This window comes from Triticum aestivum, chromosome 1D (genome assembly GCF_018294505.1).
Source record: "Triticum aestivum cultivar Chinese Spring chromosome 1D, IWGSC CS RefSeq v2.1, whole genome shotgun sequence".
Classification (NCBI taxonomy): Eukaryota; Viridiplantae; Streptophyta; class Magnoliopsida; order Poales; family Poaceae; genus Triticum; species Triticum aestivum.
Genome location: NC_057796.1, coordinates 367,006,466 through 367,018,939, shown reverse-complemented (window position 1 = coordinate 367,018,939; position 12,474 = coordinate 367,006,466). Strand labels below are relative to the sequence as shown.

Below are 12,474 nucleotides of genomic sequence, written 5' to 3'. Positions count from 1 at the left end.
TCCGCTAGCTCAAAAGCTTCAAGAAGCCAACCTAGGAAAGACGGACTGCATTTGTCACTAGAACCAAAAGAGCCCACCTAGATTTCGTCCCCAAAGAACATGAGACTCCAAAATCCAATCACGCTCGGGGGCTGCTGGCGATGCAATACACCGGGGGTGGCCCATCGACCGATGAACACAATGTTGGGTTGGCCTCAAGGTCCAGGAGGCAGCCTGGCTCCAGGAAGCAGTCCAGGGGACCTAGCGCGGGGCAAAGGAAGCATCTTGGAGAGTTGGTGTACATGCGAAGGAACCCTCGGTATGATGTTGGTTACAGAGCCCGTAAACCCTGGTTCTCGCTCCCTTTATAAGGCGAGGTTAGGGGTAGTTTTCCGCCATCTACTCTGTAGACCTACTCTCGGTAGATATATTCATCATCCCTTTTGTAACCTCTCGCACGAGGTGCTCCACCATTAATACACATCCGAAACACGGCGTAGAGTATTACCTCACCGTGAGGGCCTGAACCTGGGTAACTCCTTGTGCAAACTCCCTTCTGTCACTTCCGGACGCGTTCGCCACTTGTTAGTTTTTCGCACCATAAATGGCCTCCTCATCTCGGAGATCAAACGCCTTTTAAAACTCCGCGAACTTTTGTTATGTAAGATTAATTGTGAACATAATCGGGTTACGGACTGTCTGGCTGATCACGGAGGAACGGAGGGTAGGACTGCTTGTTGGATATGTCAATTTCCTATGTGTACGGAGCCGCTAGTTCCAGCTGATTGTAACCCTGTTTCTGCGGAAAAAACAATTGTGGTGACTGTAAAATTTACAGAAAGAATTCGCAGAAAAAAATACAGAAAGAAAGAGAAAAGAAAGCGAGAAAGATAAGGTTTTGGGCCACCCAGCCATAATCCCTCTCCCTCACTGCACACAGTGGGCACCCGAGCTCAGCTCCGCTCGACCCCTCCCTCTCAGACCTACTTCGGCGGCGTCCTTCCACCCCACCGCCCCCATGCTCCTCCCGACGCGCCGCCTCCCTGCTACCCCTTCCCGCCCATCCGCGCACCCGTACATCTCCCCTGCGCGGCCCTCCCTCCGGTTCCGGCGACAGCATGGTCGAGCGGCGACGGCGAGGGCGACGTCAGCGACACCTCCCGTGGTACGATGCTCCTGCCTCGTGGTTCGCTTCCTGTAGATAATCAAACAGCAAATTAGGGTATCGAATTGGGGATACTGCTTGCAGAAAATTATGACTTTATCAGTTGGAATGGTGAAAATTGTATTGCTCTGTTGTTTACATTGCTTTGCTTCAAATGATTAGTTTGGCGACACACTGCTGGGTCTGTACGAGAAAGAGAGGTTAGGCCTCTCACGGTACGCCGACGAGGAGTCCAGAGAAGACGTGTTCTGGGAAACCTTGGACGCTGATTTGCAGTACTGGACCAGATCCCTGCGCCCGGTGCAGGTATAAATCAGGTGTGCTTTAATAGTGGAATTAACACTCATTACATATATGCTCAACGTCGTAATAGTTTTAGCTTGTAAATCAGTTACTAATGTTGAGTGTGTTCATTTACTCATTGCTATCCGGACCTTGCAGTGGTATCCTGGTCATATTGCAAAAACAGAGAAGGAACTGAAAGGACAGTTAAAGCTCATGGATGTTGTCATAGAAGTCCGGGATGCTAGAATTCCCTTGGCAACAACCCATCCTAAGGTAGTGGTCTTGGCGGTTTCTCGTGTTTATTTCTAGAAGCGGTGGCGTTCGATTGTGCTGAGACATGTTTTGAATGACCAGATCCATTTCTAAAAAAATGTTTTGAATGACCAGATGGATTCCTGGCTAGGCAACCGTAGAAGGATCATAGTGATGAACCGCGAAGACATGGTGTCAGCCGACGACAGAAATGCATGGGCAACTTACTTTTCTAGTCAGGGTATCAAAGTTATTTACTCAAATGGCCAGCTGGGCATGGTAAGACAACAGTTATGTAATCTCTGTTGCCAACTGGTCAGGTATGTGCTGGTTTATGCCCTGATGCAGTATATCACTTTCCCGTTCGTGGTCAGGGTACGATGAAATTAGGCAGAATGGCAAAATCAGCAGCATCTACTGTGAACACAAGGCGAAGAGAAAAGGGATTGCTTCCTCGTCCGGTAACTCAATTGATTTGTTTTGCTTCCTGTCTTTTTTTTCTCTATACATGCAAATTATTTGTTCTGAAACTTTTCCATAAGAAGAGGTACACTGTGCAACTTGGTTACGATGTCATAGAAGTAATGTTTGCGTGGATCCCTTCTGAACTCTGAAAAACTTCGGTTTCATATAGGCCGCAGTTAGATTTGTTTGGAAGACTTGTGTAAGTCATTGGTTTGTTAGTTACATTAGATTTGTTTGGCAGACTTGTGTAAAGGCCATATTTCTTGATCGTTTTTCAATTTAAGTAATCATCCAGATAATGACGATCTGTTTACCTTATTCATTGTTTCTGTTGTACCTTGTTTTTGTTTGAAGGTTCGAGCTGGAATTGTTGGATATCCAAATGTCGGTAAATCTTCCTTGATTAATCGCTTGCTAAAACGAAGAATGTGTCCAGCAGCACCTAGACCAGGTGTCACAAGAGAACTGAAGTGAGTTACTCAGCTGCATACGTGGTCTTAACATTGATGGTTGTTGTATACACATATTGTAGTTTCTCTTAGTAGGAAACAATGTGATGTTTTCTCTATTCAAATTCTAACATTTGAAACCTCAAACAGGTGGGTTCGTTTTGGGAAGGATCTAGAGCTATTAGACTCACCTGGAATTTTGCCAATGAGAATTAGTGATCAGACAGCTGCACTTAAGCTTGCTATCTGTGATGATATTGGAGAAAGGTCATATGATTTTGCTGATGTGGCAGCAATTCTTGTGCAGATATTGTTAAGACATCCGGCTGTGGGTGAGTGGTCCTACAGTCTAATGATTTGTTTTGAGTAGTGCATCCTGCATGCTCTCTCCAGTTGCCAAAAAATAGATCTACATACCATTCCATCAAGTAGTGCGGGTGTGAAAAATCGTTACTGACAGGTTTGTGTGAAACAGGTTCTGAGGCATTTCGAAAACGATACAAGATTGATGTAGACAGTGACTGCGGCAAATTGTATGTTTCGATCAACTGCAGTTATTTGAAATGATATTAGAACTTTTGGAGTTGAGCCGATGTTCTTATACCATAGTTGACATTTTACAGGTTTGTCACAAAGCTCTCGGTCCACTTGTTCAATGGAGATACCACCCAAGCAGCTTTCCGCATCTTATCTGACTTCCGGAAAGGAAGATTTGGTTGGGTTGCCCTAGAGAGACCTCCAACATGAACGATGAAGATAACACTTTACCAGAGATCATACTCGCCGTACGCTGCACATCGATCGCAATGTCATTTGTAGCGCCATCATAGGACAATTTCTCTGGACCTTAACCTATGTGTGGAATGAGGAATCTATTGAGGATAGGGTGGCTATATCCCTACATCACAAGTCTGACGGCACATCAGAAATTGCCATGTAGTTACATGGTTGTCTAGGGGTCTGAGCTGATCTGTATGAGCATGTGAAAGTTGGGTTAACTCTATTTTGTAATCTGTTACAGAAATAAGTATGGATAAATGGAACTGGTTCCAATTTTGCACAATTAAATGCTCGCTCGCATTTTCCGGACTACCCATGGCTACTTTGGTGAAATTTGATCGGCCTTACATCCACATTTGAAATGTTATGCTGTTAAACAATTCATCAAGCACTGGAATTTGCAGGCCATGTATATTCACAACACAGATATCCTATTTTCTTCAAAACTTGTGTTTTATACAAGCAACTAAACATTAGATAGTTTTTACAATAACTCCGCTCTTCTGTTCAGAACATGGTATATAATACAATGTTTGCTACACCAGTTACTCTCAAATTGACATACTGCTAGGTCTTCACCTCGGACGGGTGGCCTCGCGTAGCCTGTAGGTAAACACCGACTTTTTACATCCTTGCCAGAGCTATGGATTTCAGGATAGAAGATGACTACACAGTATCCAGGTTCATTCACATTTCTTTCAGTTGATTCCTGACTGAATTTCCAGACCATCAAGCCTGTCAATTAAATCCAAAGCCTTTGTCCTATCAATCTCGAAGTCTATGACAGGGAGCATGGAGAACCTCCTAAATGATAGCAGATCTTTCCTGTTGCCACTGGTTGGAGAATGGCTATTGCTCTTGCACAATCTGCTATGTTTGTCGTGCCTCGACTTTGTGTCGAATTCTTGACTTTTGCTTATCCCAGGGACGAATTTCCTGTACTTGACACACCTTAGCATATCCTGATCCTCTGGTGTGAGAATCGGCGATGAATTGTTCGCTGGGTCCAGCTGCAACCTAATTGTATGACCCTTTTGTGTCGGTGAACGGACAGGAGATTTGATAGGAGACCTTATATCTCCATTGGCTGCTCTGGATTTACTGATGAGATGATGAAGCCACACAACAAGCTCAAGGATATGTGCTTCAGTCTTGTCCTTCTCAGCATGATACAGTGTCTCGATCCGGGTCAAGTCCATCTGTCCTGATAGCTTGCAGCTCAGCTCAGATCTGCATAGAACAAAAAGATTGACACTCTTGAGAAATTCTATTTTCGTTAGTTATCTTCCAAATTATTGCAATCATAAGCTAACCCTGTATTTGCCCACTCTCCAACCCAACCAAAGCCGTGGTGTGCCCTGATATGAATAGATAATCACATTCTCAGTCAGATATGGATAGTTTTTGTAATTAAAAAGAACAGGTCATAGGTGATAATAAGTACTTAGTCGTATTATGGGCAATAGGGACAAGCCATCGCAAAGTTTTCTCCATTTCAGCTTTGATTTGAGAAACCGTAAGCTGCATCCATTTAGCATAACCATGTTCCAGTGTTATAAGATACATCACCATAGCAAGGAATTATGATTCACGATTCCACAGCATGGCATCGCGATTCACAACTGTCTACTCATAGTAGCAGCGAATATGAGCCCCCAGTATGGCATACCTCTTCTTTTATCTCAAAAGTTTGTAGCTTAGGCCGGAGAGCAGATTTGACGGTAGGCGGCAGACCTTGGTATAGATTATCCCTCGTGTTTGAAGAGATAGAACTTGACCGGGAAACCTGCCAAGTCGCAAATCCTTTTTAGTAAATACTCCCTCCGTAAACTAATATAAGAGCATTTAGATTACAATTTTAGTTATCTAAACACTCTTATATTAGTTTACAGAGGGAGTATCAAAAGAAATTCAAGTCAAAGGATGTATCACCACACGAATATGAGCTGCTGCACGTGGTTGCTGTGGCTAATTCGCAACATCTGATAGTGCAATTGAGCATGATACTTATAAATATCGCAAGATATGCCATGCAATCACCCTTTGAGGTACTCATGCAATCAGGGGGGTCTCCAGTCTGCTGGCCTTATGGCAGTACATCGAGGTCTGGCGGATGGAGCAAAGGTGCAGCTTTCTACCTTGCCAGACGTCCTCCAGTGGTGCTGAATATCGGATGGCTCAGTACATGCCTAAGAGCTGCTACGCCGCCTTCTTTCAGGGAGCGGTCAGTTTGAGCTCTTGGAAGTTGAACTGGAGGTCCTGGGGTCCCCACAGGAACTAGTTTTTCGTGTGGCTCGTCTGCCAGGATGGCTGAGCGTCTAGCACGGTGAGGCCTGCAGCATATGTCTAGCACGCCCCAGTCAGCTTAGCTCACCTCCTTAACACAATCAATGTGGAAGCCAGGCAATGACAGGGGAGAGGGGTCTTGAGGCATTGCTACCGGCAGAGGCGGTGTCAAGCGTTGAGAGGTGTCATGTTGTAATACCGGGTTTTGTGTTTTCTCTAAAAGAAAAGAAAACTCACGATTTTGGGTCCACAATCAACAATATTGCTCAACATATGAAAAATTCCCAAAAAGATGATGGTGCAGTATCTAGAATGCCGTAGTGCCCTTTAGTATTTTAACTTCCACCTTAAAATGTATGAAAAGATGATGGGTGCCCAAAACCAAAGACAATTGCATGAGCCACAACAAAGGGTGACTGCACAACACATGTAGCCTATGAAAATGGTGCTAATTTTGTAAGAATCTTGAACTGAAGTAGACATCTTTGTATTAGAGATAGATCAGAATCAGTGATATTACTGTGATTGCAGAATAGTTGTGATATTTCCAGTAGAGTGTTAACTTACAAGTGTATCAATCTGATTGATGATATTTGCATAATGGAGCGCAAGGCCTGCTGGTCCCAATCTCTTATGGCGTTTCACGGGTTCTTGTGGTTCTTCACTCTCTACAGTTAATAGGAGCAGGAACCTCTAAATCATTGCCACAATGAATGATGATTCATAATAAAATCACAATGTTTTGACAAGAATCAGCCTACACTTACATTACCTATTGAGGTAAACAATTTAGATTACCATATTGCAGTTAAAAGTGTGTGTTCATGCATGCACAAAAGACATTTTTTCCCAAAAAACCATTGCACACTCCATAGCAAGTACATGCAATTAAACTGAGCACTGGATATACTATCATATTTTCGAAAGCTGCTATAAAAACCCAAGAACACATTTATACTATAGCATGGAACATACTCCCTCCGTCCTGAATTACTTGTCACAGAAATGAATGTATCTAGAACTAAAAATACGTCTAGATACATCTATTTCTGCGACAAGTAATTCCAGACGGAGGTCGTATGTACCTTGTCCCCCCTGCTGAGCGTGAATAAGTTCAAGGCATTATCTCAATAAAGATACATTACCTTTGCTTGGCTAAGGGTGCCAAACTAGCTAAATTCGATAAGAGCATTATTCGATATGGATGCAAGGAAACTGAGGGTCATCTATCCAGGCAAGAGAACCAACCCCTTTAAGATTTTTTTAGTGGATTAATATCAGAAAAACTGGCTGACATGAAAAACTTAACCAAAGACATCAGAATGCATTCCTAATACATATGCAGGGGAAGTTGATTATGGCCAAGCATATATATGATCCTTCAAATCACCATAATTACTAGCAACAACATTCACTCTTGCAAGACAGCAGCCATAAGGATCAATACCAGCATGACCAAAGGCGTCGTAAATCTCCAGATCTAAGAAGTGGACGATGTCTACAAGCTTTTCAATCACCTGCAAAGAGAATAGTTTTCTTCAAATCTGGGAGCATGAGGTGATATAAAAATCCACGTAGTGTAAACATCTAGTACTAACCTACAACATAACCAATGCCTTCCTAGAGCCAGCATTTCTTATTGTAATAGATTTTATTATAACAAACTCTATACTACTGACCTCTTCCAAATTCTTGGACCAAAGTGACTTTCTTTTCAAACTTTTAACATGCTTACTTTGGCTCTTCACTTCCTGCTTTAGTATATGCAGACTGTCACCTGCAAATAAATCATAAGTTTTCCTTTAGCTCATCACTAGCATCCCTCTAAGTGCAATGCACATTTTACAGAACATATATTGCGTGAATGCATACTGACAAATGAAACCGAGACGAGGTATATATCATAACTCATAAGAATTATGTAGTGAGCTAAGCAACCAAGAGAAGGGGCCAAGGGGAGCACCCTCCGCAACAGCACAGCATGCAAATGGAAGAGGGTGAATATGCTAGAATTTGAAACGTCAAGATGTAATTAAGAGGGTGAAAATAGTAGTTGTGCAATTAAGAGGGTGATGCTGTGTGAGTGATCATAGTGCAAGGCTCCAACGTATTTTCTCATCCATTGGACCAGTCCCGCTTGGATGGTCTGGATTGATTAGATCGAACTTAACTCACGATAGTTATGTAGCTATAGATTATAGTTTTACAGATAAATGGCATCCAATGATAAATATCAATCCTTAAAGACTGTTTTCTAATGGAAAGCCCACAAATCATTGAGATGCACCATATTATTATATTCTGTACTACTATGCACACAAGAAAGGCATTACTCTGGGGATGAGTTTTTACAAAATATTGATAAATGGCAACATAAGAACTATACAAGCAACCTAATCGAAGACTGCATCCAATGGGATATATGATTATTCGTATAAAAAAAGGGCAATGCCTATGTTCTATTTCTTAAATGGTTACAGAACAGGACGAACCTAGCCAAAAACATGCAAAAAATGTGTAGCTAGGCCTGATAAATCAAACAGGTCTACAGTTCAGAAACAAAAATAACCTGTTAAACTCAAGTCATCATGTTCTTGATGTTTACGACGATAGTCTTGCTCAAACCTATCCAATGCATGCAACTCATGATATAATTCCTGAGGGGAGAAAGGTAAATAAGTGAAGCAAAGTCAATAACATGAAATCAATAAGCAGAATAACTTATGTTATAATAAAAACTAACCAGAATAATATCAGAAGTTCAAAAGACCAAAATAATATCAGAAGTTCAAAAGACGGACATCTAGCAAAAGTCAAAAAATATAGGTCGTTTTGGGAATTTACACGGTCCACAAGATACCAGTTTGATTATGAATTTCCATCACAATACATTGTTGCTTTCAAGACGAATCTACTAGTACTGAAATCATGCAGCCAATCTAGATTTCTAGAGATCTCTTCATTTATTGATGGTCAAAACTGAACGCTTACATTTCAAACTAGAAGGAGTACACAACATGGTTCTTTGCACTTGCAGGCTTGGAGCAAATGCAACAGTTACTAGAAAAATCCAAGTGATCGAACAAATTTGATCATGGACCACTCAAATAAAGTATTGACAACTGAAATGGCCCAGAAATTGCTACGTTCTATTCATCATGTAGCTGCTAAATTCATTTGCAGTTACGATCATGTGCAAAATTTAAGTAATCAAAATGGCACATAAGGCAAATGACTTATTTAAAAACCATCCTAAATTAGCATGGTGATCCTTACAGCTGTATACTGAACACAAATTATCAATTGCTGCATCACGGTCTCGGCATCTCGTTTCAGGGAATGCTGGGAAGTTCTTTCTGACGCCAACCTAAGAATGGCAACAGTGAAACACAAGTTAGTACCTTATAATAATCACCTTTGCCAAAGACAAGGATAGAAAACGGACTGTACTTTTCAAAGTAGCGGTCCAAGTTGTGCCACTGAGGATCCTTGCAACGATTGCCAAAACGAATAATCTCTTTTGAGAATACATCTAACTCTTCCCTGTTGGAATCAAACAAAACAATTAACCACTTGACAAGAAGATGCAAGAAAGGTTCTGCTGAAGTTCTCCAAATAGTGAATACAGTACTACTGGGGTAATGAAACTACTCCCTTTGTTTTGTTATATCTGTCATCAGCCTACCATGCGCAGAAACGAAGGTAGCACTAAATCTTAGATATATTTAATGAAAATCATCATGCATCCCCCTATAAAATGACATGCTACCACTTAACTCCTTCCAAAGCATTAAAGTACGGGCAAAGTATTGAAATATTAACTGCATTCTCGATTACTTCAATGGTCATATATTTTTAAATGGCCACTCATAAGGCCAGTGATAGATATATTAAAATGGAGGGAGTAATAAGCAGTGTAGATTCAACACTTACCTTTTGTCAGCAGCTGCAATCTCAAGTAGTTCATCCATATCTTTGGATATCAGGTGTTGGACACCTTCTGAATGAAGCACCACTTCTTTTATATGCTTTATGTTAGAATTTGACAGAGAATGCATTAGATTGGAACCCTTAACTATTGTATTTGCCACCTCAAAAGCCAAAATAGAAATTTTATTTCCCTTTGCTCCAGAACTTGACACAAAGCCACTGCTAGCATTTAAACTTGCCATGCTACTACCAAGTGTGTCTAGAACCTCCACAGCTTTCCCAAGCCCAACAGTGCTAGCTCTACCTAAAATTGTGCTCATTTCCGAAACCTGTTTCAATAGTCAGTATAGCAAGCAACCATTAAGCAGCCTAACAATGTTTTATGGAATGAACACTCTGGACACTCGAAAAGAGCAAAGACAAGTGTACACCTAATTTATATGCAAAAAACAAAGTGATCCTTATAGTAGGAAAAGCTCACAAAAATTGCATCTTTTATTGTCTATTACATAATAATTTTCATAGCATGACAATTTTTTCTATTTAAGCCTGAGAAGCCCAAAATAACTGAGGAATTTTTTGCTGCTTGCATGGAACAACCTTGCATAGGATAGCCAGGAAGGATGATGTGCAAAGTCATGCATCTGGCAGTTTGGTTTAATTTGTAAGATGATATGACTTTTTCCTCAGCATTAAAAAATTTAAAAGTATCTGCAGAATATTGTTAATCACACTTAGCTCACCACTACATATCACTGAAAACCACTCGCGATTGTTAATCAAGACTTTTAAACTGGGGTGAGTGTTATATACTCATTGAAGTGTTTGCTTGGAAGTTATAAATTAGGATTTCTAATTCCCTGCTTTAGCATATCAGTACCGCGAAAAGATCAAAAAATATCCAGGCCACACAGTACAGTATAAAATTATAAAAATATAACCAAATTGATGTACATGCTTCAGCCCCAACCCACTACAGTTGGATTCGATACAATGCATTCACTAGACTCAACTAAATGTGCACCATCTAGAACAAGGAAAAAAAGGGCATTTGGAGTAATGGACACTTTATTTCGTGAGGTTGCTAATAAGTAATAAGCAAAACTATTCTTCATAAGATAGCTACCTGACTAATTATTCTTCTTACAGTAAAAAAAACATAGTACCTATGCATATGATAAAACAGGAACGCCATATGCCACTACAACTGTGGTACAACCTAACAAACTAAGGACCGGAGAATTACTTTGAAAAGCTATCGGTTAACGAAATGCGGTACCCTGCGGCCTAATTCGTCATAGATTGAAAGAAATGGCACAAAAACTCCTCTAACCTTGGCCTTGCCCAGACCAGCCCTTTGCGACAGTGTCCGAGCCAGTTGTGGTGTCCTGGACCCTGTGTGCTCGGCATCTGCACCATTGTGCACAGCAAGGCCGGGCACGACGCTCTCCAAGAACGAGAAAGCCTGCTGCTCTTCCACCCTCTTCGCCGCGGCCTCTTCGGGCACCGACTTCTTCTCCTCCTCCTTCAACGCCGCCACCGGCTCATGATCGAATACCTGGTTCCTGCCGAGCGCGGTGTCGCTCGGCGACTTGTCTACCGCAGAGACCTTTGAGCAGAGGCCTCCCATCCCCCTCCTTCCTAACAAAAATCCCTGATTCCACCTTATGCTAACCCAACTGCCCACCTTCCATGCACCAAGATACCATATTATTCTGTAACCCCCCACAAAGCTAAAGCGATCTAGCGACTCCAATTCCACCAGCTTCCAGAATTCCCCAAACAGCTCCTCCAAGAACCACTCAATCCACCAAGACCTGACCAAACCAACCAACCACGCCGAAACGAACCAGCTCGGCACGAGGGTTTACGCCGCGGCACGATCCCAGCAGCTCCAATCCATGTAACGAGCGCCTGCCTGCCTGCCAGAAACCAGACGAACGGCGCAGCTCAGAAACGGCGCCCAATTTCCTGTCTTTCCCGGAGAAAGGACATGATACTTGAAGCGGAAGCTGAGCGGGAAAAGCGGCGGAGACGAACCTGGTGAGGATCGGCCGGGGGCCGCGGCAATGCGCGGGGGCGCGGAGATCGTCGCTGGGCGTTCGGGTTCGACGGATTTGGGGAAGAGGAAGAGCGGAGACGGGGAACAGGGGAGAGGAGCTTCGACTGCTGTTGCGGAGACGCGAGTGGACGAGTTCACACGGTCAACTGCTACTGCCACACAGTCCCGTGTACACACAGCCCAGATTGTTTTGTTGCTTCAGCACAAAATCATTCTTTGTGTGGCATGGTCTAAATTTTGTGTGGTGTTCAGGTCTTCTTCTTTCTTTGAGTGGAAATTATTGCAGTTTTATTCACAGTCACGGCGTCCTTACCGGTAACCTCCGAACTAACACATGTCGGAGGTGCCCGGAACCAAGTTTTACATAATTTATTGTACAACCCTCCCTAGCTAGGACGTGTGCGACTTTGTTCGCCGACCGTCGCACCCAGACTACCTTATAATCCTCGAAGGATTTCGGTAATACATTCACCTCCTGAACAAGATGCCCATGAACAGACAAACCTATCGATCATCGTTGATTTTCCTAACCGCGTTTCGAGAATCCGTCTCCGGTACCACCCTCTGAACGTTCAATTATTGGGCTAGATAGACAACTCGACGACAGGCCATCAGTTCGGCCAGCTCTGGGTCGAGAAAAAATGAAATGATCCAAAAGTGAAGACAAAATGATGGTCCCGCAGGAGTGCTCCCCCTCCAAACTCCTTGTTCTTTGAAAGTGCACCGTCAGAGTTCGCTTTGATCCATCTAAGATCTGGCTTACACCAAGTAGCAGCAGCAGGTGTAGCTACTAACCTCTATGACCAATAGACACGTTCCTT

The 12,474-nt window shown here is 42.6% G+C and overlaps 2 protein-coding genes across 2 annotated transcripts; one reads left to right on the top strand and one right to left on the bottom strand.

The window, feature by feature from the left end:
• The first annotated feature begins 885 nt into the window (after positions 1-885).
• LOC123182121 (DAR GTPase 3, chloroplastic) lies at positions 886-3,658 on the top strand. Its single transcript, XM_044594586.1, has 9 exons — positions 886-1,144; positions 1,307-1,450; positions 1,586-1,702; positions 1,817-1,960; positions 2,056-2,142; positions 2,501-2,616; positions 2,746-2,927; positions 3,071-3,128; positions 3,219-3,658. The coding sequence occupies exons 1-9, from the start codon at positions 998-1,000 to the stop codon at positions 3,340-3,342; spliced, it is 1,119 nt and encodes a 372-aa protein (XP_044450521.1). The 5' UTR covers positions 886-997; the 3' UTR covers positions 3,343-3,658.
• Positions 3,659-3,787: 129 nt separating this feature from the next.
• LOC123182120 (protein PSK SIMULATOR 1) lies at positions 3,788-11,801 on the bottom strand. The gene is made up of 13 exons (XM_044594585.1): positions 11,632-11,801; positions 10,925-11,513; positions 9,595-9,920; positions 9,112-9,204; positions 8,938-9,028; positions 8,231-8,318; positions 7,341-7,438; positions 7,109-7,178; positions 6,229-6,329; positions 5,045-5,161; positions 4,820-4,896; positions 4,689-4,733; positions 3,788-4,605 (listed from the first exon to the last, which is right to left on the bottom strand). The coding sequence occupies exons 2-13, from the start codon at positions 11,219-11,221 to the stop codon at positions 4,074-4,076; spliced, it is 1,935 nt and encodes a 644-aa protein (XP_044450520.1). The 5' UTR covers positions 11,222-11,513; positions 11,632-11,801; the 3' UTR covers positions 3,788-4,073.
• Between the last annotated feature and the right edge of the window lie 673 nt (positions 11,802-12,474).